Here is a 24604-nt window from a genome sequence, read left to right on the forward strand (position 1 = left end):
TTCTGGCACATAAGTGTTAAGTTGTTGTTAACACTTATTGCTCGTTATTCGAGCTTACAACTTCTTGCTTATAGCTTAATTGCTCTTATCACGACAACACTCTAACTAGAACTGTTTTTGCTGCACAATCCGGCAGGCCTTATATAGTAAATCTGTAACAAAAAATTGCTTCTAGAACATTCTGGCAGCTTCGAATTCGCTAACTAGTTGCTTCTGGCAGTTTATCGTTGATTCGATTTTGTTCTATCATCCGTGTTCGTCACAATATCAATAACTGAAATCACAGATAACAAAAAATCGCAATATCGCTCATCACTAGTATTTGCCATCGATAGTCAAAATAATTTATCAATAGTGAGACGAAACTAAAATTATCGATAATATCGACCTTCGCATCGATTGTTTTGTAGCTCTATGGTAGAGCCTCTATCACACGGAAGGAACTTGTGCAAAAGCGCCACAGAATTGTTTATATGAAATATTAAGTAGCCGGTTTATTTTGTGTGCAATATCTATAAATAAGAAATGGCTATTTCTCGACCGGGTATGCTAAATACATAAGTGTTTTGGAAGCTTACAAGCTGTATAAAATGTTTTGTTATAGATGAGGTATATCACTTTTCTAATAATCTGCCAATTGAGGTTTCATACAAAAACTCTATAACATACTCGAACTGCAACTCTTATGACCCTAGAGTTATTGCACAAGGATATGTTTGGAATCAAATTGTGGTTCAGCACAGTGGAAAATTCGTTGGACGGGATAGCATGACAGAAATATTGCAAGTAATTTTTGAAGCTGTCGAAGGAGAAGAGCTTTTTCCTGTAGCATATCGGGTAAATAGTTTCTAAATTAACGGCCTAACCAAAATTCATCACGATATCGCTTTTTGAAATTATTTTATAAAAAAAAATTGGGGAAAACTTTAGTATAACGTCCCACGCTTTCGGGGATAAAATGGATATGGGCGGATAGAGGAGATTCTCCAGATCAAGAATATATATAGATATAGCCGCGGGAAACTTATAGTTTTCGAGATATTTATGTTCACAGTTGAAAATTTCAACTATTTAAAGTGCGTATTTTTGCGATTTAAAATGAATTATACACTTATATTTTTCACTTTTATATCCACTAACACTTGACTAATTCGTTTTTAGATATTTTTTTTTATATTAGATGCTGCAAAAATAGCTTTATTTCAATATTTAAATCATTCTTCAATTTTATTAATTTTGACAATAACAAAATGGTTGTGAATGTCAAAACATCAGTGTTGCCATACTAATATATTTTGTAAACGAAGAAAAATAAAATAAACAGAGAGATTGTACCCTAGATACAAGAAACAACGCAAAAAGAATTTCTGCGCGTAAAAACTTTGGTACACCCCGGTTTTGGATCGACCAGGGTTATTTTTTTTTAAGCGCGGCCGAAGGACGCCACCGCAAAAAAACCTTGATACACCCCGGTGTTGGATCGACCAGGGTTATTTATTTGAAGCGCAGCCGAAGGCCGCCAACGCAAAAAGGAGTTCTGCGCAAAAAAACCTTGATACACCCCGGTGTTGGACCGACCAGGGTTATTTTTTTAAAGCGCGGCCGAAGGCCGCTAACGCAAAAAGAAGTTCTACAAGAAAAAAGTAATATTGTCATAGAGGGTATAACATAATACTTAACATCAATGCTTTGTAATAGTTTATTTCTCTAGGTATTGGTTTCCTGTATTTGGGGTATTATCTGTTTTAATTTCTTTCAGTTCAATTACAAAAGATGTGGATGAGGTAACACTGGTTATTTGAAATTTTGCAACCCTTTTGTTATTGTCAGAATTAATAGAAGTTAACAATAATTTAATTATTGAATTAAACTATTTTTGCATTATATAATGTAAAATAAATGTGTACAAACGAATTAGTGAAGTGTTAGTGGATATAAAAGTGTAAAATATAAGTGTATAACTCATTTGAAATGGAAAAAATGCGTACTTTAAATAGTCGAAATTTTGAACTTTAAACCCAAATATCTCGAAAACTATAAGTTACCCGCGGCTATATCTCTATATATTCTTGATCTGGAGGATCTCCTCTATCCGCCCATACCCATTTTATCCCCGAAAGCCTGGGACGTTATACTAAAGTTTTCCCCAAGAATATATAGATATACCTACGAGAAACTTGTTTTTCGATATATTTACGTTTAAAGTTGAAAATTTCCACTATTTAAAGTGGGTATTTTTTCGATTTAAAATGAATTATACACTCGTATTTTTCACTTTTATATCCACTAACACTTACCTAATTCGCGTGTAGACATTTATTTTATATTATATGATGCTAAAAGAGCTTTATTTCAATATTTAAATTATTCTTCAATTCTATTAATTTTGACAATAACAAAAGGGTTGTAAAACCAGTGTTGCCATACTAATAAATTTTGCAAACAAAAATAATCAAATAAAACAAGTAAGGACGGGCTAAGTTCGGATCTAACCGAACATTTTATACTCTCGCAAAGTCAAATGGTATACTCGTTTTAGATTTCTTTGTGGATCTTGGACTTGTTCTATGTTGACCGATATTTTCGGTAAAAAGTCAACTATAGGCACTGGGGTCCACATATTCAGTACTTAGGGGCTTGAACAGTTTTGATTCAATTTAGATAATTTTTGGTCACAAGGTGGCATACTTTAAACGCATTATTCACGCAAAGTCACCCGATTTCACCCATTTTCACACTGTCGGTAGAGGTGCTAAAAACATTTGCTTCAAATTGAACAATCATTGAAACTAATAACGGATTGATTTCTGGGTTATGTGCAGACTGCCGAAATTTGCATACAGTAAATTATAATTGAGATTCGTTAATTGTAAGTTTGCTTTCAGAACAATAAAGGTATTCTGGGAGGTTCTTCAGATTAAATATGTACACCGATACCTCCAGATTCTGATCGCCATCATCCGAAAGTCGTTTCGCGGAATTGGATTCTCAACGCTCCCCTCGTCTACATCATATTATTACATATTATATAACATTTTTATTATAATTTTAAATAAACTTGTTTAACCGAAATGGTCAAAATAATAATTATATTATATACTAACTTTAACGAAAACTTTTATTTTAAAATTTGAATAAAATAAGAAAGGTGTGTGCTTCCCAATAAATTTGTTATGCAAATAAACATGGTCCTTCGAGCCTTACCGAAAGGCACCTCGGAAAATTAACAAAAATATACACATATATGTACTTATGTATAACCAGTGCGGGGTTATAAAGTTCAGTGACCCAAAAATATAGAATATATAGTGGTACATACAACATACATATTAATAAATATGCATTCAAATAAGTGCAAATTAGGATCTCAAACCACAAAATAAAACAAACAGTGTGAAGTGCAGTGACACAAAAAAAAAGAAAATATATAAAACAAAAAAAAAAAAAAACATAAATATATAAAGTGCGTGTAGCCTTAAAAATAAAAACAACAACAAATACAAAAGGGTTCAAACAAACAAAAAACACATCGGGCGCGAAATGTAAAAGCATCTCAACAATAAAACATAAACAAAAACAAAACAAACGGGCGCGATCCCTCAAACATACAGCTGTGTTCACAAAAATAGCAGTGCGAGAAATGCAATCAAGTAATGTTATTTTTTTTCAAGTTCCGTTACGATTATTCCAACGTCTACGCATTGTTGTCGTAGAATGGAATGTGTATAAGGAAGAAACGAAAAAATCCCGTTAGATTTGCGAGATTTAAGCAAATGAACAACTCTTTTTGCTAGAAGCACCAGTCTTTGGCTGTTCATTAAATTAGCAGTGCGTATCTTGATAAGCCAAAAAAATTTTGTTAAGACGTTTAATTGAGAAAAAGTAAGTGGTTGTGTGTTAGTGACTATTATTAACATTAGAAAACACTAAAATAAATTTATATTTTTTAACTTAGTGGGCAGGGGCAAACATTGTACTCCTGAAAAAAGAAATATTATAGTGCAACTAAGAAACCTGGGAAAGACATCCAAGAAATATGTGGATGTTCTGCTAAAATGATTCATAATGCTTTAAACTTTAAAGAAATGCCCGAAAATCGTGGTATCCAACGTAAAAGCACACTCATGAGGACCGATCTATTGTGCGATATAGCAGGGCGCAGCCTTTTGCATCGTCCAGCAAGATAAAAAATGACTTAAGCTTGAATGTTAGTGGCGTTACTATTCAGCGACGTCTTAAAGAACAAAATCTCAAAGTGTGCCATTCACGAAAAGTTCCACTGTTAGCCACCAAACATGTCAAAGCACGTTTGGAGTTCGCCAAAGTCACCTTAATTGGCCCATTACAAAGTGGCGAAATATTTTATGGAGTGACGAAAGTAAGATTGTGTTATTTGGTGGAAAGGGCTTCAGACAATATGTCAAACGTCCACCTAACACAGAGTACGATCCTAATTACACTTTGAAGACAGTTAAACACGGCGGATTGAGTATTATGGTATGGGCATGTTTTTCTTACAGTGGAGTGGGCCCTATATTCATGATTGATGGGATCATGGATCGATCTGTATATGTTAACATATTAGAAAATGTTATGTTTCCTTGTGCCAATTTGGAAATGCCACTAAAATGGACGTTTTAAAAAGATAACGACCCAAAACATACAAGCAAACTGGTCAAAAGTTGGATGGCATCAAAGCGGATCGATATTATGTCATGGCCTGCGCAGTCTCCGGATTTAAATCCAATTGAAAACCTATGATGTTAAACGATATGTTGCAAATGCAAATCCAACATCTCGATCACAGCATTGGGAGTTGTTCAAAAATCATGGGAGCGGATCCCTGTCAAGCGCTGCCAGGACTTGGTGGATTCTATGCCTCGCAGTTGCCAGGCCATAATAAAAAATAATGGGTACACGACTAAGTACTAACCCAAGCAAACAAATTAAAATAGTTTTTTGGAGTTCAACGATGTTTTTTTCAACTAATTCCACTGTTTTCATTACTCACTGCTATTTTTATGAACAGCTGTAAACAGCACTTTTTTGTTTAAATTAATAATGTAAAAAAAATTAACAACATTTTGAATAATAAATTGATGTGTTTTTGTTTAAAATAATCACAAAGTTAAAACAAAATTAAATTTGTGAACATTCATTTACTTTTTATACTCTCGCAACCTGTTGCTACAGAGTATAATAGTTTTGTTCACCTAACGGTTGTTTGTATCACCTAAAACTAATCGAGTTAGTTATAGGGTTATATATATATAAATGATCAGGATGAAGAGACGAGTTGAAATCCGGGTGACTGTCTGTCAGTCCGTCCGTCCGTGCAAGCTCTAACTTGAGTAAAAATTGAGATATCTTTATGAAACTTGGTAGACATGTTTCTTGGTACCGTGAGACGGTTGGTATTGCAGATGGGCGTAATCGGACCACTGCCACGCCCACAAAACGCCATTAATCAAAAACAAATAACTTGCCATAACTAAGCTCCGCAATAAGATACAAGACTGTTATTTGGTACACAGGATCACATTAGGGAGGGGCATCTGCAGTTAAAACTTTTTTTTGGTGGGCGTGGTCCCGCCTCTAATAGGTTTAATGTGCATATCTCCTAAACCGCTAATGCTATAATAACAAAAATCACTAGAAGCAAATGTTTTTAGCACTTCTATTGACGGTGTGAAAATAGGGTGGCAACTCCGCCCACTCCCCATATAACGGTACTGTTAAAACCTACTAAAAGCGCGATAAATCAAGCACTAAACACGCCAGAGACATTAAATTTTATCTCTGGGATGGTATGAGATGACTTTATAGGAACCGCATTCAAAATTAGACAGTGGGCGTGGCACAGCCCACTTTTAGGTGAAAACCCATATCTTGAGATCTGCTTAACCGATTTCAACCAAATTCGGTGCATAACGTTCTTTTCATGTTTCTATGTCATAGTGCGAAATCGGACTGCAACCACGCCTACTTCCCATATAACACCATTTTAAATTCTATCTGATTCTTTCACTTTCCACTATGTAAATCAGGCAACAACGACTGTATCGGGATAAAACTTTGCGTGAATAATGCGATTAAAGTATGCCACCTTGTGGCCAAAAATTGTCTAAATCGAACCAAAACTGTTTAAGCCCCTAAGTACTAAGTATGTGGACCCCAGTGCCTATAGTTGACCTTCTGCCGAAAATATCAGTCAATCCACAAATAAATCTCAAACGAGTATACTATTTGACTTTGCGAGAGTATAAAATGTTCGGTTACATCCGAACCTAGCCCTTCCTTACTTGTTGATATATAAAATTAAGTAGTGTAGGTGTAGCTACATACTCTTATGGATACCTACATATATACTCGTAGACATTGCTCCGCGTCGTTGATAGCAACAACAAATCGAGGCAAGTCATACTGAGCCATCAAACACGCCTACGAATGCAAGTGAAATTGGTAAGAAAGTTGTTTGTGTGTGTGTGTGTGTGTGTGTATCAGCATGTTGCTGCAACAATAGTGTCGCCCGGTCCGCCCGCTGCATGCGAGTGTGTGCAATAGCGAGCGTTAGTTCCAACTTCTATCGCACGGATCCATCAGCTCATGAGCACTGCTATTTTTATGAACACAGCTGTATATACATGAAAGTGTGTGCATCAAAAACAAAATACATACAATTATAAAGCGATTTTAATGAACAAGAACAACTTAAAGAGGTCGCGAAACTAAAATAATCGGACGCGATCATAAAAATAACAATTTAACACGCATAAGGAGCTAGCCAGCTGGATGCCGAAAAGGACAGACACGTGAACAAAACGCAGAAGGCATAAAGGCAGCATATATATATACATAAACCCTCCACAAAATACCCTACAAAATCAATCATTTCACTTTTATTTATTTTTGCACATATGTTTATCGAAAAGATACAGTTTATCTTTATATAAACTTTTATATTATATGTATATGTATCCACATACATATTATGAAACATTAATAACAATAAATAATAATTTTTTGTTAACATACGCTTACCTTCGTATATTTAGCCACACAAAATTCAACAACAAAAAAATATATAAATATAAGTAAACATACAAACATATATGCATACTTTAGTGCAAAAATATATGTACTTATTCATAATCAGTACATATATTCTTTATACATATAATTGCCAAGCGCAATATATACCATATATGTATATACATTTCATATATTATATATTCACAACTGAAATTTAGAAACTGCAAACTATATGGTACATACGTGACAAATACAAATTTGCACAATAAAATATTTACCTATAGCTAAGAGGGTAAACTACCTGCGCATTATCAATTCTCTGTTTTCGCTTTATTCGTACCGCGAAAATAATACATATTTACCATATTTATACATACGGCATAAAATCTATGCCTATGCTTATATACCCTACATACATTTCATAAATATATACTAACAAGTCCGTGTATTAGGGTGTACCTAAATACATCAATATAAGGACATACAAAATATTATTAAATTAAAAGTGCGATTTTTATCAATTAAATTAAATTAAGCAATATATTCAAAATAAAACCACAACGAAATCATATTTTTTTTACCATAAATTTAAAAAAAAAAATTTTTTTTTACCATATTCCATTTTCTATTAATATTTTCCGAAATAAACGCCTGCTACAAAGTAGTTGTATTTTTTTGATACTCTAGTCCGCCCCACTTATTGAAGATTGACAACACTTCAACCGATTTTTTTTGACGAGGTGTGTTGATGTCGACAGTACCAAATTTCAAAACTTCAAACAAAATACAGTTGGGTTGGAAACCGTTATAGGGGCTTTAATCTCATAAGCTGAGATCGCTTGACTATCGCTTAGTAGTTGTTGTAGCGGCAGAAAACTAAAACTCCTACATTAAATTTGAAGAATGCGGCCGAGTTGACAGTCCTGTGCCGGATAAAAATCCGAGTCCGTTCCGATTACGTAGGCCTGACTCTCGTGGTAACGGATAACAATATGTTCATTGCCATTGTTGCGTTGCAAAAATTCTGTTTGGAATATACTCGCAAAACATCCTATAGTTGATGTCATACCGAATTATGTGATGTTTTCGATGTCCATGCGACCTGTTGATACTTAGCTTACGGCCCCAAAATATACCGGTCAGGCCTTTGTATACCATGACTGATTTTGTGGCTTTAATTACAGTTAGTTCCACATGTTAGTCCCACCGAAGTGTGGTTCTAGTGTAAGGTTTAGGTATTTGACTTCATTAGTCATCATTAACTCTCTGCATCTAATAGTTAGGGTCCTTAGGCCCAGTGATAGTCGTTTTCGATGGGTTAATGTTTAGCCCAGTCGTACTACTTTATGTTTTTTTTTAGACCTAAACCCCTTTTGACAATATCGAAAAGAGTGTTTTGGAACGATGCCCATTGTTATTTAGCAACTCGAAAAGCTCGTCTCCGACAAGGCTCGATAATAAGGGAGGCAGTACCCCGCCATAAGAACATTTTGAACACTTGATTCAGTCTGCAGTGAATAAACCTTAAGCAACGATCTGGCTTATGTGCGGCCACTGGTGGAATTTGGTCGTACCGAACTGTAAACAAGCAGGAGTGTCCTTGCTATTCTTCTACGCTGGTCGTATAGGCCCCATCAGATAGCTTGATTGCTAATACTATGTTAGTCTTACTTTTGGCCAGAACCTATTGTACCTGACTGCATCTAGGGTTCAGGACACATTTTCACAGAATCTTCGAAAACTGTTTTGTTTTGCAGGCTTAATTCCTTTATTATTCGTTGTTATGTGATGCTTATATTCCTCGCAGTTACCAATACACTTGGCTTTGTTAAATAGCCTATGAACTGATTTCCTAAGCTCTGAAAGTGTTGGACCACCAATGACAGATTTGCTTTTTGGTGTTGGCCTTTGGTGTGCAGTTGCAATGTTACGCATCCATGATGAACTGGTTAGTCGCAAACAAAAACAGTTAGGAGGCCGTAGCATTGCTATATATATGTTATAAAGAAAACATTTCCGACTTCTTAAAAATGTTTTACCATGATTTCTCACTGAATTTATTTCACTTTCGTCCGTCCAAAGCAACTTTTTGACGTTTTGAGCATCTCATCGATCTTCGTAAGATTTTGCAAACAATAATCGTTGGCTTCCATGTCTATAAGTCAGTATTGCAACCCCTTGCGATGATCTCCATATAACTTGTTTTCAACGATTCAATTGCAAACCTTGCTGTAATGCTATTGCTGCAGATATTTTAAAAGGACCTGGCGTTGATGTTATTTTTATAAGGTCAACATATATTTTTGTCGTTTTACGTGACTATAGATTTTACGATCCTGTTTCGAAAAAGCCCTAGCACGTCCCATATTTAAACAGCTTTGTGGAAATTAACTGCTTATTATACAAATACAAACCTGAAATATACGGAAATATAGAATATTAATAATCTTCTGGGTGGGAATTTTTTATAAACATAAATTAAACAAGACAGAAATTTTTTAAGTATTTTTATTAAGCTCAGAATGAATTGTGTAATGTCCAATAATAATATCTGTAAATCCAATTAGTGGCACTTATTCTTTTATAAGGTTATTGCCAGCCTCAGAATATATACGGTTTTTAAAGAATTTTAGTATTAAAAAAAATTTTAAGTCAGTTAGATTAATAATATTTTTTAATATAATAGCGCGGGGTAAAAGACGATCGTTTTCTCGTGCGGAAGTGCAAAGGGGCTATAAATAAACTGTTTGAACATAATCTTCGTGTTCAGCTTTCTGATGCTTCTTTTGTACAGCTCCAAGTACATTTTAATGTAGGTGATTTTAAGTTTGGACAAATATCACCACATACTAAGCTTGCGGAAGCACTAAACCGCCTTTATACTTGCATGGAGCGGGTAAATGGCGTAGTTGGTATATTAAATTTATGCCGCTTTAATACCCAGAAGGAACTTTGTGATTTAGTTGTTAATTTGGGTAATCGTGCTGTGCTTGAGACTATTTGTAATTTAATCTATCGCAATGATGACAAATTTCGCTTAGTGAATGGATTGATCCTAAGCGATAACGGCATCACAACTGTAGCACCTCTGGCAGTTTTTGCTGGTGCTGAATTTGTGGTTTTGGATTTAAGTAAAAATAAGGTAAAAACTTAAATGAAATTAAATAAAGTTTGTAATAAAATTTAAAAGCTGTTTACAGATTACTTCGTCATCGCGTTTATGCCGCGATTTAAGCGAAGTGAAAGCAGACGAATTGTTGCTAGCTGGTAACCCGATCACGAGTGGCAACAATTATCCAGAGTGTCTACGGCCTATACAAAAAAATTTTAAAATAATTGTAAGTTCGTGCAATAAACACATTTATTTATAAAACTTGTGAATATTATGTTGAAGGATGGTATACCGGTCGAGAATTTATCGAAACTCTATTCGCCTTTGGACTACGAAGTAGACATCAACAGGAATGGGTATCGAGTAGATCTAAATAATAAGAGAGATGTTGTCTTGTTCCAACACAGTAATGATTGGCATGCTATTGTGGTAATACAAATTAAATGGTTACTCCTCAACTAAAAATTGTATATCAATATTTTTATATAATATTTTTTTTATTTTTATATAAACAGATACCTGATGCGGGACAAGAATTTACAAAACATGAAATTATGGACTATTTTTTTATTACTGTTTCACAAAAGCTATCTGAGATATATCCTTGTTATTATAAGGTGAACATTTTTGTTTATATATTATTTTGAGTAAAATACTTAATCTAAATTTTACAATTCACTCATAGTTTTCCGCTGGTGAACATCAGTTTCTTGTGCGGCAATGTTTTGATCAGCTCAAATACTTAGTTGATATTTGTAAAATGGAAATAAATGTTCCACGCTTAACTACTACTGTTGATAAATATTCGGCGCTTTCCGAAATTCAAATAGACAAAATTTTAAAATATTATATGCTTATGAATGTTACACCTTTCAAACGAGGACAAATAGAGCCCATGGGATGTATTGATAAAGCCCTCACACGTCGTTATAACGGTATAAATAGGCAATTAAATTTGGATAACTTTGAAAGTGTCGAAGGTAAAATCTATTTTCAGATAAGTCTAAAAAATTACAAATGATAATTCGTAGGTTTAGAAAATATTGTCATCAATTTAAGCTCACCAAAAATTTTGAGCCGAGTTCTTATGCAGGCATCTCGAAAACTTCTTACCAGTTGTGTGGAACTGCGTCTGACACACAATAAAATAACTAATGCTAATGTGTCAAAAGTTTTAAATATAATGAGTAATTTAAAAGCTATAGATTTAGGGAACAACTGGATAGTAGATTTGGAGGACGTTAAGGAGCTTTCTGCGCTTGGATTGAAAACTTTACGTTTGGACGGTAATCCTTTGTGTACCAAATATTCATTCGCTGGCGAATACGTAAAAGCTGTTAGAAGACTCTTTCCGGAGCTGAAGAAACTGGTAAGTTTTCGAAATGATATATACACTATTATATGTGAGTTGCCTTTTATATTTTGAGGTTAGAGAACAGAAACAAATATTAATCATCAAAAATTGCTTTATTGTTTTTTAAAATATTCTCAATTAAGATCTATACACTTTTGCACCCGTTTGAACCAATCGTGGAAGCACTTTTTCCACTCTGATTGAGGTGTTTCTAAAACCTGCGTTTTGAACGCATCAAGCACCTCTTTAGGTGTCGAAAAATGTTTACCTCTTAGTTTATTTTTTACGGATATAAAAAGAAGTTATTCGGTGCTAACTTAGTACTATATGGTGGACGACTCATCAAATCGCTATTTTGAGTGCTCAAGAATGCAGTTGTTGTGTGAGGGCTCACATTGGCGTTGTGAAGAGTTATCCGTCTTCGGCGGTTGGTTTTCCAGATTTCTTGAAAGACACCTGGCAAACGCTCAGAATTTACTGTTCTGCATGGTTCTAATGGTATGGTTGCGGCATGTCCACTATTCGCCCACATTTGGTTCCTTCTGGATCGTTTTCCACCGATGTCTCTTATGGACCGTTTCCACTACAGTCGGGTCTACGTAACCGGAACGGACCCGGATTTTATCCGGTCAAGGACTGCCAACTCGGCAGTATTCTGCCGATACAACAACAACAACATGGAGATCTTTAAGGTGATCTTCCTTCCATCTATGGCTGAATTCATGATGAAGTATCTTAATTTTTCCCATTGGTCTATTAAATTGAGTGAGTCTCTTTCTGCCTCAGGTAGAGCTGTGAAATCTGAGGGATCTTGCGAGAGTGATGGGATGGGTCGTGAATTTAGTACGGCTTCTATACGAGCGAGTAGTGTAGTAAATTCCTCATAATTGAATTTATGATTACCTGCCGTTATCTTGAAATGGGACTTTGAGCTTTTTACAGCTGATTCCCGGAGTCCGCCCATGTGGGGAGAACATGGAGGTATAAATTGCCAATCGATTCCTTGTGGTGCATATTTTTTGACAATTTCTTGGGAGACTTCTTCAGTCAATTTTACAAACTCTTTCTCTTTGGCTCTTTGAGCTCCGATAAAGTTTTTCCCATTGTCGCTCATAATTTTTGATGGAAATCCGTCATCGATAGCCACATACCCGTTTCTGAATGAGGAAGACCCTAACATAGAGGCCCCTATCTGGAAAGGTCAAGCAAAATCAACCCCAGTAATGGGACGAGCAAAATTGCAGCGTTCAGGTGGCAAAGCTGTCATGATCTGCGTGCGTATTTTTTGCTTGTACAATGTGCATTGTTTACACATAAAAAACGTCCTTTTAATTTGTTGCTTTAGGCGCGGTATATAAAATTCTAGTCGGAGCATTTGTTGCATCAAACGATGCTCACCATGTAATGTAAATTGGTGAAGATATATTAGAAATAAATAAGTAAAACGGGATTTCTCAGGATGGAGCTATTTTATTGCGGGCAGACTTCTTGTGATTCTGTTAACCACGTAGGACCGTTCCACCAGAGTGTAGTGCTGGTGAGATGAAGTGGTTTTCAGCCTTTTGTCCCAAGATCCGCGTGATTATCTGCACCTGTTGCTTAACACGTTGCCATTGTGCTGAGGCAACGTAAGTCTAATATTTGAGATATGCGTATAAGTCTTCCAGGTATATGGTGGTCTACCTTTAGATATTTTTTCATATGGTACAGCTTCTTCCATATGATTGAGGTCAAGATATTCATCCATCCACATATTTTCATATGCTGATTTAAGCTCGCTTTTCTTTATCAGGTTTTTTTCCAAGCTGAGGAATTGCTGGACTGCTGATATTCTAGAGTGGCCTAGAGCTATAGTTTCTCAAACGGTGGGCTTGAATGGAAGTCGCACAACATAACGGCCATGTTCGTTTCTTGTTGTTGTGGACTTGTAGTAGGTTTCGCAGGCCAGATCTTCAGAAGGTTGTGTGGTCTGGGGAATTCTTCTACTTCCCAGAATTTTTTGAGTTGCTTATTTATTCGTTTGAAATATTTTCAGCTTGAGTTGTGAAGGAATTAATTTTCTCTGTGACTTGGTCACTTATTATATAAATACATATTCAAAGATTGTGTTTAGGGCTAACAATTTATTAGAGATTTTCTCTATACCTTCAAGAATTATTTGAAGTATTAAGTCGCTGCTCAATAATATGTGGATTTGTTGTTGTTGTAACGGTTACCTAGTCCCCACTGGGGTGGTAAGTTTCAGTTTGGTTGTCGTCGAGATCATCTAACGGGAGGCCTAAGAAGCGAGCTGTTTCAACGGGGCATAGGACCATAAGGAAATGGGTGTTAGATGAGTGGAGTTCGTTGGGCATGCAAAGAGGTGGTTAGTGTCATGCGGAGACTCATTGCACGGAAGACATATATTTAGTATAGACACTAAGAGGGTGTCGGTGAATGTGTTGATGGCTCCACTGTGAATGGCGGTCAGTACTTGTCTAAAGTTCGTTGAGTCCGAAGTCTGATCGGCGTACTGTCTAATGTTGTCGACGTAATCAAGGAAGGACCTTTTGATGTTCCTAGCATAGAAGGAGTACGGACTGTCTAATGTAACGCCTAAAATTTTAGGGTTGTTGACTGTCGGAATTTTGATGCCATCGACTGAAATATCTAGATCCAGTCTGTACTCCTTCGTCCAGTTTGTAAGATTCTTCCGCCCATTCACGAAATTTTAAAACTGGAATTTTTGACTGGCAATTTTATCCGATTCTGAGCCTTTGATAATATAAAGGCTATATGAGAGCCTTGATCTATTAATGCTCTTTATTTAAATAAATTTCGCTTATGTTCTATAGAAATGACCGCTGTGGGTAAAAAAATTTTACTTTTATTCTCTGAATGAAGAGCTTGAATTTTTGCTGCTTTTAAGCAACATGGGTGTTCCTCTTTATTATCAGGATTCTGAAGTTCGGAATTACCTGATTTGGTTGTCGCGACTAGGCCCGTGGTTTTATGTACATATGTGATTTTGCTTCATATTTGTAAAATTGGTTATGTGAAGCAATGAGTGATGTCGTTGACAGTACACACAACTGAATTTGCTTTCACAGTCTTTTGTCCTCTGAGAATTGGACAGACAGTTGATGCAAAGTTTATGTTGTTGGACAAGATTGTTTCTGTCTGAAACGGACATTTTTTTTAAATTTCTCGCAAGAAATTAGATTATGTCCTTTACAAATTTCACATAATGATTGCCAATGATTTGTTTGATTTGACACGAATGTTTGGCTTCTATTAACGTATCTATTATATTGTGTGTTATTACTGACTTGGGGTTTAAAAAAAGTTTTTATTTGAGTCATTTTGATGACCTTTTGGCTTAACTACCTTTTTGTCTACTCAGTCAGCTATTTCGTACTGAGTTGTTAAAAATTCTTTCATTTGATGCCATTCTGGCGATTTCTTTCTTGTCACTAGTGATTGCTCCCATCGTAGCAAAGCAGCATCAGGTAGTGTCGCTTCGCAAATATTTACTAGGATAGGGACCCACGATTCTGTGGATACATTATGTGTTTCTAACACAGATAAGCAATTAGTCACTGTCAAGTATAGTTTTTGAAATTCTTTGCTGGTTTATGTTGAAGTTTTGGTAAATTCATTAAAATAGTTATATGGTTATCTACCAATACTCTTTCGTTTTCGTATCTTTCGACCAGTAGATTCCAAGCCAGATTAAAATTTTTGTCATTCAAAGCGAAACGCTTGATAATACTGCCTGCTTCCCCTTTTGATTTGTACCTGAGATGGTACAACTTTTGTGATCGTGAAAGTTTAGGATGGTTGATATATCGGCAGGGAATGTGTCGCGGATCGATGGCCAATGATCATAACCTCCATGAAAAACTTCAGTATCACAAGCTGGTACTTTTAAAAATATACTTGATCTAGGTTTTCGTTTGGAATTGTAACTACTCTCGGAGGAGGAGTAGTGGCTCTACATGGCCTTAATAAATTTATTTGGTCTAATATCATTGCCTTCGTAGTTTCGTACTGGTCGAGACAGTTTTCATATTTGGCTGACGCCGATGCTTTAATGTTTTCTGGGAGTTCGGCGTCGTCAGTATCTAGTATTGTATCGTACGCTGCCAGCATATTATTTATGCTTTGAATTTTTAAATTTAGAACTGATTATTTATTGTCGTTAATATGAGAAGCCGAAAATCGTCTGCAGTATCCAATAAAACTATCATTTTCAGTTATGATCTTTGACACTGAATTGTCTTTGGTTCTTTTTTGTTTTGCACTCAGCTTTGAGCGTGAAGCTTCTGAAGGTGTGCCTTCTGCTTTATCATCATCAGCCATTTCTAATGATAGAGGTGTTCTTGGTTTAATCTCTTTTGATTTATCAGATTGCATTTATAAGAATGTTTTGAATTAAATAGAAAGCTATTAGCGAGCTATTAAGATGGTTTGTATTAAATTTTATAAAAAACATTGCTATAAGATTGTAGTAAAAATAATGTAGTTTTGCTGTCCAAAGCTGTAGTTAAAAAATTTATTTGTGCTGTTGAAAGCTTTGATTGTAAAATTAGTATATTGTAATTTTTGTTGTAACTTACAAAGTCAATTTAGATTTTATATCCCTATTATTATTATCATAAAATTTGCCGAAAATTGTTTGCTGGGTGTTCGTTTCACTCACGATCAACTTATATATTTTGTGTGTATGTATATTCGTTTTTATTATCTGTATCTATATACATTTGTTAAAAAGGAACGCGAAAATAAAATTGTTATAAACAACAATTGTATATATATATTAGCATATATATGCATGTTAAAATTAATTTCCATATGTTTATCCGTGTTGTCCGTATACTTTTTAGTTATATAGGTATTATTACTATATATATATATATATATATCCGTGTTGTCCGTATACTTTTTAGTTATATGGGTATTATTACTATATATATATATATATATATATATATATATTATTTTATATGTATATTTTTTAAAAGAATATGTAAGAGAAATGGAAGAGCAAAAAAGTTGGGTTGCGGTATATATGTAGCGCGGGAAATGTGCCAATGTTTAAGAAAATATGTGTACATACATAAATGTCGATAATTTTATTGTTTTTGCCTTTTCTTATATGTTCTAAGCGATCCTGCTTGTTGCTTTATTATCCCAAGGGGTATCACTGGAAATATTGCAAGTAGAAATACTTGACTTTGCAAAAAAAAAATTTTTTTTTAAAGAATATAACGGAAATATAACATAATAAATATAGACACAAAATAAGCTAAGGCAGATACCGTATTTTTTTTTCTTTTTCAGTTATTTTGTTCGGTTATTTATTTCTACCGAAATACCAATAAAACTGTACACATACAAGTATGTATGTGCATAAAATGCCTCTATTTCCAAATTTAATTGGAATGGACTCACTTTTTTCCGCCAAAGGTTTTTGGGAGTGATACTTTTGTATGTGTGCTTCTTCTCGTTTTTCTTTGTTTTAATTTTTTTTTTCGGCGTCCTGTGCCTCCTCTCTGCGTGCTTGGTGGATTTAATTCCCGTGCTTTATGGTGATTGTTTTTAATTTGTTTGTGTTAGATCGCGCTCTTTTTCAATTCTTAGTGATTTTTTGTGTTAGTTTTGTATTTTTTTTATTGTTTTTTAGGTGCCTTTCAAAGAGGCTTGAAGTTCCATTTATTTACTCACTTAGCTTTTATTTTTTATTTAATTTTTTAATCCTTTCACAATTCGTTTAACAGGCCTATTTCAATTTCGATTCAAACAAATTCACTTCAATATTTTAAATATACTTGTTTGATGTTCCACAATTTTCCATTTTCACTTGAGGAAACACTTCACGGACAAACTGCGCTGCTACGTTTTCGCTTTACGAATGGGTGTTGAAAAAAGGGACCCATTCAGGTCTGAACAATCCTTTTTGTTCATTGGTGGTGAAAGAGACGATAGTTGAAGTGGGTGTATAGTGTGGTTGTGTTGGTGGGTGATATGGTATGTTGTATGTGGTGTTGTGTTGTATGATGTTGTACGTTCGGTTGAATGATGAGATGCAAAATGTCGCGGGATCAGAAGTCGGATGAACAACGCGAGTATGTATAACATCAAAAATGTCAAACTTTACGATAAAGCTGGGAGTTGCCAGATTGCAACAGTACGATTACCAAATCCCGAAATATAAAAGGCAACATACGCACTGTAGTAGTTATTGGACGAAAATATCATAGCTTATCGCACAGATTACAATTGTGTGGTTCACCTAATCCTTTAGGGAAACTTAAATGAAATCCCACACACATATTTAGTACACAAAAAATTCTAATAAATTCTCGGGTTTGAGTTTTAGTCTGAAAAAATATAATATTAAATAATAGCATTTGTTATGGGTTATTATTTACCTCTAAATCCATGTCTTTTTCTCCGAATTTGTTGCAAGAAAAGTCGAAATTACTTATGTTTAAAATGTTTAATATCGCATTAGAATATAACAACGGATGCCCACTTCAATCTATATTGAAAGTGCCTCTTTCAGAAACCAGTTTGGACCCGTCCGAAACAAGTTTGATCCTGAGTGTAAATATTTAGATTCTTTACTTTATTGACGAGATCGAAAATATACATCTTTGTCAACTTCGTAAATTTAGCCGCATGGGAGCTATTGGACCGTGCCCAGTCAGAACACCTACATTTACGGTGGAATGGACTTTTCTAAGGGCAAGTAATTCAGAAAACTTCTTACGGCCTTTTATACAGCTTTGGAAAAAAGCGTCCGACAATACATTTAGCCGCATGGGAGCTATTGGACCGTGCCCAGTCAGAACACCTACAATTACGGTGGAATGGACTTTTCTAAGGGCAAGTAATTCAGAAAACTTCTTACGGTTCACTTTGCCAGAAGGATCTCACAACTGTACAAGCTCTGGTTGTTGACAGGCGCTTGCCTAGATCCAACGCCAGAGCGCAAAAGGATACATAGCAAAGATAAAGAGGTTTCCAATTTGATGAAATTGGTGTAAAAAGTCCTCTCTAGCAAGCTCATCAGTTTTGTATTTTCCGGCGATTTTCCTGTGACCGGGTACACAAACAATTCTAATACCGAATAAGCCTGATGCTATTGCTGTTGAGTCATAAACTCCTTGACTAGTTTTGAGCGCACAGTAAGTTAGATCAAAACCAGTATAGCCACCCTGCTATAGAAGTGAGTACACTTCTTTATTGAGGAAGCTGCAATTCGGAGCAGCACAGTACCCTGATGTGTGTGCGCAGAGCATCGGGGGCATATATGTTCTGCGTGCAATGAGTCCTCGGATGACTTTTACTACCTCTTTGCATGCTCAATGAATCCAAATAATCTAACAGCCTATCCCTATGGTTCGACCCCGTCGAAACCACAGGGTTCCTGGGCTTGCCGTTAGATGCTTTCGATGACACATAACTTGCGCCTAGAAAAGTTTAGTCGAGCCTACCTAGGGTTTCGATAACCTCTAAATCCCAACAAATTAACGCCAACTTGCGGGTCGCCCCTATTTACTTGCCGAAGTGCCTGTGAACCACCCCGCTACGCCATAGCCGTTCTGTCACTAGAGGAGGGTTTGTTTCGACTTCAAACTTGTCAAGAGCTCCAATAATCCCCTCCGATCGTACGTTGTTGAAGGTCCCTTGGATATCACGACAAGTAACCACCGCATGGTTTTTATGCATGATGTGCCCTTAATAGCTTGTTCCTTGGAATTAGACCCCTAATGCAGGTCCATGAGACTTTCCGAAGTTTTCAATATAAATGAAGAGAGAGTGATACGCTAAAGCCCTCGACAGTGACGTGAGAGCTTTTACCGGCCTTTAAGACAAATTCCTTATTCAGTAGGATCAGCGCTTACCGAAATTGTTCATCGGTTCTCTCAAACCTTATCAGCTCATCTGCGGCGTCACTTCCAATGAATACCCAATAAACTACCTCACTGGTCCTCAAGATCTCAACGAAGTAGCACGAATCCCTTCATCATCTGTAGAGGAATGAAGCTAACTGAACAGATAGATGATTCAACATTCGGAAAAATTAATGACGAAACTCCAATAGCAAAGTAGAGTTTTTTACAGTATTAATGATTGTTCCTATACGTTGTATAATGAGTTTAGTTAATCTTTGTTTTTACCTAAAACCTGAAATCACCGCATTAATATTTATGTATTTGCCAAATTGTTTCTTAATATCAGTTGCATTTCGAGGTAATATTTGTTTAAATAGGTAATACCTATGGACTATTTTCACTGCGTATGCAATAAAATGCATCTAAATTCTACATCAGTCAACTGACAACGTATTGTATTCATCTTTCTTATGACCTTTTCTGCTGCTAACGCACCTTTTCGAAAACTGCTGTCTCGGCCGTCTTCGTGTGACGATCCTTAATATATTAATATATATATATTTCTTTGTGTATATACACTCTTTTCAGGATAACATTGAAATAAAAAATAAAGGTTACTTAAGCTCCCAGAAGAACTTCTTGTGCGATGTAAGAGGCTATGATTTTATTAATGAATTTGTACCACGGTTTTTCAAGTGTTTTGATTCTCATAATCGCTCAAGTTTGGAGGGTGAGTATCTGCATTACTCTTATATTGCTCATCTTATTTCATTTTTATTTTATAAATGATTTTATTTTTTAGAATTATATCATCGGAACGCAATTTTCACGTTTTCATTTAATTACATCATTGCTCAAATGACTTCGCAAAATTTTAAGCGGATATCTAAGTATCGTGAAAATTGTAGAAACATATTAAGAATTTCAGATCTTTCTCGAGCACACACTAGTATACATCTAGGCGCTAATCAAATCATGCAAGTTTTCTTTCAGCTACCTAGCACGCGGCATGATTTGTTGACCGTCAATACAGATACAATGATTTACAACGTATGTATTATATTATTTTGAAAAGAAATTTCAGATAAAATTATTTTATATCGACGTATGCCTTTCGAAATCAGAATGTACATCGAAATAAATGGTTTGACATTTTTTAATAAGTCCGTCTAAACTAGTTTCCGAAACTTTTTACATATTTTTCGTTTATGAAAAGAATACGAACATCCTTCAACAACAAGTACAATTCTTATCGTAGGGGATGGGACATGGAATGTGCTATTTTTAAATCCTATTACTAATACGATTGTTATGAATACTTATTAGTTTTACGCATGAAGGTAATAATGCGCTAACAGTAAAGATTCACCTAACGGTTGGTTGTATCACTTAAAACTAATCGAGTTAGATATAGGGTTATATATATAAATGATCAGAATGAAGAGACGAGTTGAAATCCGGGTGACTGTCTGTTCGTCCGTCCGTCCGTGCAAGCACTAACTTGAGTAAAAATTGAGATATCTTTATGAAACTTGGTAGACATGTTTCTTGGTACCGTGAAACGGTTGGTATTGCCGATGGGCGTTATCGGACCACTGCCATGCCCACAAAACGCCATTAATCAAAAAAAAAAATAAATTGCCATAAATAAGCTCCGCAATAAGATACAAGACATTTGGTACACAGGATCACATTAGGGAGGGGCATCTGCAGTTAAAATTTTTTTTTTAAAGTGGGCGTGGTCCCGCCTCTAATAGGTTTAATGTGCATATCTCCTAAACCGCTAATACTATAATAACAAAATTCACTGGAAGCAAATGTTTTTAGCACTTCTATTGACGGTGTGAAAATAGTTGAAATCGGGTGGCTACTCCGCCCACTCCCCATATAACGGTACTGTTAAAAACTAAGCGATAAATCAAGCACTAAACACGCCAGAGACATTAAATTTTATTTCTGGGATGGTATGAGATGACTTTATAGGAACCGCGTTCAAAATTAGACAGTGGGCGTGGCACAGCCCACTTTTAGGTGAAAACCCATATCTTGAGATCTGCTTAACCGATTTCAACCAAATTCGGTGTATAACGTTCTTTTTATATTTCTATGTCATAGTGCGGAAATGGGCGAAATCGGACTACAACCACGCCTATTTCCCATATAACACCATTTTCAATTCCATATGATTCTTTCACTTTCCACTATGCATATCAAGCAACAATGATTATATCGGGGTAAAACTTTGCGTGAATAATACGTTTAAAGTATGCCACCTTGTGACCAAAGTTGTCTAAATCGAACCAAAACTGTTCAAGCCCCTAAGTACTAAATATGTGGACCCCAGTGCCTATAGTTGACCTTCTACCGAAAATATCAGTCAATCTACAAAGAAATCTCAAACGAGTATACCATTTGACTTTGCGAGAGTATAAAATGTTCGGTTACATCCGAACTTAGCCCTTCCTTACTTGTTATGAATATTAATGGGTAACAAATCCAAGTATACTTCGGGTGCATCATATTTGAAACTATGATGACAAATTTTGATTTTTGTTTCCTTCTTGATTGAACTACATTGTTTAGACGTACATAAATAAAGGCTTCATTCAACATCGCAAATAAGAATTATTATAGTTGCTGATAAGAATTGTATTATGGGGTTAGGTGTAATCAGAGACATGAAAAAATTAAAATTTTATATAATTTTATTGCCACCCAATTATTTTACTTTATATAAGTAAAAACATGGCATCATTAAATAAGGTTCCGACTTGACTTGACAGAAATTTGAAAAAAAAATATAATTTTAAAAGTAATGGCTGTTCGTGTTAATCCAGTTCCAACCGAAGCTTCTTGCCCTGGCTGTCACTAATCCTTGAAAATTCATCTTAATTAAATCGGACAAAAAAAATATTGTAGTTTTATTAACAGATAATCAAGGATCCTCAGGAAGTTTTTTTTCCAGATTTTCGGGAAGAAACCAATAGTTAATTGTTTATAAAATAATTTATATTAAAAAGGTATCCTTAGATGAAACACTAGTTTTTTATGTTTTCAAAAACTGTATAAATTTCATTGAAATCTACCGAGCGGCTTTCGACCGACAATGTTCACCAATTAAAACAACATTGTTTTGAGAAAAACGGATTTGAAGTTTTACACTTAATTAACATACGTAGGAGAACCCTTTGCTAATTATCGAATAACTCGAAAAGTATTTGTCGGGCTTACTCCAATATTTTAGAGAATATTTTAAGGAAATGTAAATTTCTGCTTGCATCTAATATCATTGCTCAGATGACTTCGAACAACTTATGTTCTTAACATTTTATTGTTAATATTTATTTCTTTGTTTTACTTGGATTACATGGATGCCATTTGAAGTAAAGGAGACCATATATTGTTATATGAGATATCAAATTTATAGAGAATTAAGAAGATGTTGAGCTCGAAACTTACTTAGTTCTTATATAATCTTGTGCTCATATAACATAATTAAGTCACGCTACTAATAGAATGAAAGGTTAATCGAAGCAACTTTTTTAGTACAGAAATGAAACTTAATTTTACAAAAAAAATGGAAGAAATATTATTCAATTCAAAACAGAAAGCATATTTGTTGTCTAAATTGTAGCTTAACCTATACAAAATGTTGTGCTCTTATAATTAAGTCACCTGAAGAAAAGTGTAGTTATTCGAAGTATACGGCATTTTCTTGAAATTCTACCTTACTTAAAGCTAATATTTAGTTGGATATCCTTTATTACGTAGCACTTAGGTACATTGCATCGGCATAGTTTGGACTTAAGTAAGGAGCGGGATAAATATAGATTTCCATCACTGTCGCATACGTTAATTTAGATTCATCTTTCGACACTACCAAGTTCCAAAATTTGGTGTCCTTCCAGAGATGGTCTTTAGCAAACGCTTTTCGCGGTTTTGATATTTTTTCCCGACACATTAGATTTTACAGTTTGCGCTGATATTTGTACACCATGGTAATCCTCTAATAGAGCACTGATTTCAGTATAAGTCAAAAAAGGAATCGATTTGGTCAGCCTAACCAAGGTCCTATCGTCAGATTGGGTGGTCTTTTTTCGCGGATAAATTTCAGAAGTTTTATTTTTTTCATAAAATTTACAGCTTTATTAATTTTACCACGGGAAACCCCTGAAACGTCTGCAAAAAGACGTTTTAGTAAAAAAAAGAACCATATTGATGTAAAATGTGGTGAAAAAAATTAAATTTACCCGTTTCAAACGAAATTATTAAAATTAAAAATGAATTATGTGACCACAATTTTATTGCAAAAAAAAATTAAAAATTGATAAAAACTCTCCGAAATAAAAATACTTTAATGCGATGTAAATCGCCAACGTTTCCAGAATAATGGAAATTTTTGCTCGCGCAATATCAAGCATGTTAGATAAAAAATATGTTTTTTGTTTTAATATTGTAAAAAATTACTGAATGACTTAGTTATAGGAGCCCAAGTATACATATATCCAACATAATACTCCGCAACCATGTTAATTTTTTAATATATTATATTTGACAGGAAAATATGGTAGTAATAACAATAAATGGAGTATTTTATGATCAAGCTCCCAGTGTTGTGGACAACGACATATTGATGTCATTTACTCGAACATTTGTTCTTATACCGATGGAAACGAACCTTGTATGTGGAGTTATATGTATATTATTTCATTGCAAAACTTTTATAAGCCTTACATATTATTACAGGGTATTCTAAACAGAGCTATCAAGTATCAAATTGTAAATGAACAACTAAGTATATATAATCCCACAAGCCAACAGTTTAAAAGCACATTCAAATACTTTAAGAGTGAATGCCAAGAAGACAATGATGCTGTGACAGTATCAGATAAGGAAGTTCTCATAATAATATTCCAAGAAGTAACAAAACTCAAATCATTGTGGTGTATTCGGTAAGAAAATGTATTAACGGGAGACTAGTAAGCGAATAATGAAAAATACAAGTAATAATAATGTACTTTTCCATAAATTAGCTTCTTGGAAGATGCCAAATGGAATTTTAAAAAATCGTTGTTGATTTTCTTAAGTTTTTCTGACAATAAAAAAATACCAGAGACTGCTTTTAATTAAAGTATACATACTGTTCTAATTTCTATAAAAATATGTGAAGAATTCTGTGTATTAATTGAAAATAAAACATTAAGTAACAGAGATGATAAATAA

At 34.8% G+C, this 24604-nt stretch overlaps 1 protein-coding gene across 2 annotated transcripts; it reads left to right on the top strand.

Moving 5' to 3' along the window:
* The first annotated feature begins 370 nt into the window (after positions 1-370).
* Positions 371-24604, top strand: nxf2 (nuclear RNA export factor 2). 2 transcript variants are annotated; one of them, XM_014243659.3, is made up of 13 exons: positions 376-544; positions 605-837; positions 9719-10174; positions 10233-10370; positions 10427-10573; positions 10660-10761; positions 10830-11124; positions 11176-11513; positions 19970-20111; positions 20184-20431; positions 23940-24062; positions 24128-24333; positions 24415-24604. In XM_014243659.3, exons 1-13 carry the CDS (start codon positions 526-528, stop codon positions 24509-24511), a joined length of 2544 nt encoding a protein of 847 aa, XP_014099134.2. In that variant the 5' UTR covers positions 376-525; the 3' UTR covers positions 24512-24604. The 2 variants fall into 2 exon arrangements, with proteins under 2 accessions (XP_036227417.2, XP_014099134.2); XM_036371524.2 differs by lacking the exons at positions 19970-20111; positions 20184-20431 and having other exon boundaries at positions 371-544.

The sequence above is a fragment of the Bactrocera oleae genome, chromosome 6 (assembly GCF_042242935.1).
Source record: "Bactrocera oleae isolate idBacOlea1 chromosome 6, idBacOlea1, whole genome shotgun sequence".
NCBI lineage: Eukaryota > Metazoa > Arthropoda > Insecta > Diptera > Tephritidae > Bactrocera > Bactrocera oleae.

Bases quoted from the DNA above. Each gene is read 5' to 3' on its own strand.
- nxf2 (XM_014243659.3), top strand. The intron at 10,574-10,659 runs GTAATACAAATT...TTATATAAACAG, and splicing joins ATGATTGGCATGCTATTGTG to ATACCTGATGCGGGACAAGA. The intron at 20,432-23,939 runs GTATGTATTATA...TATATTTGACAG, and splicing joins CAGATACAATGATTTACAAC to GAAAATATGGTAGTAATAAC.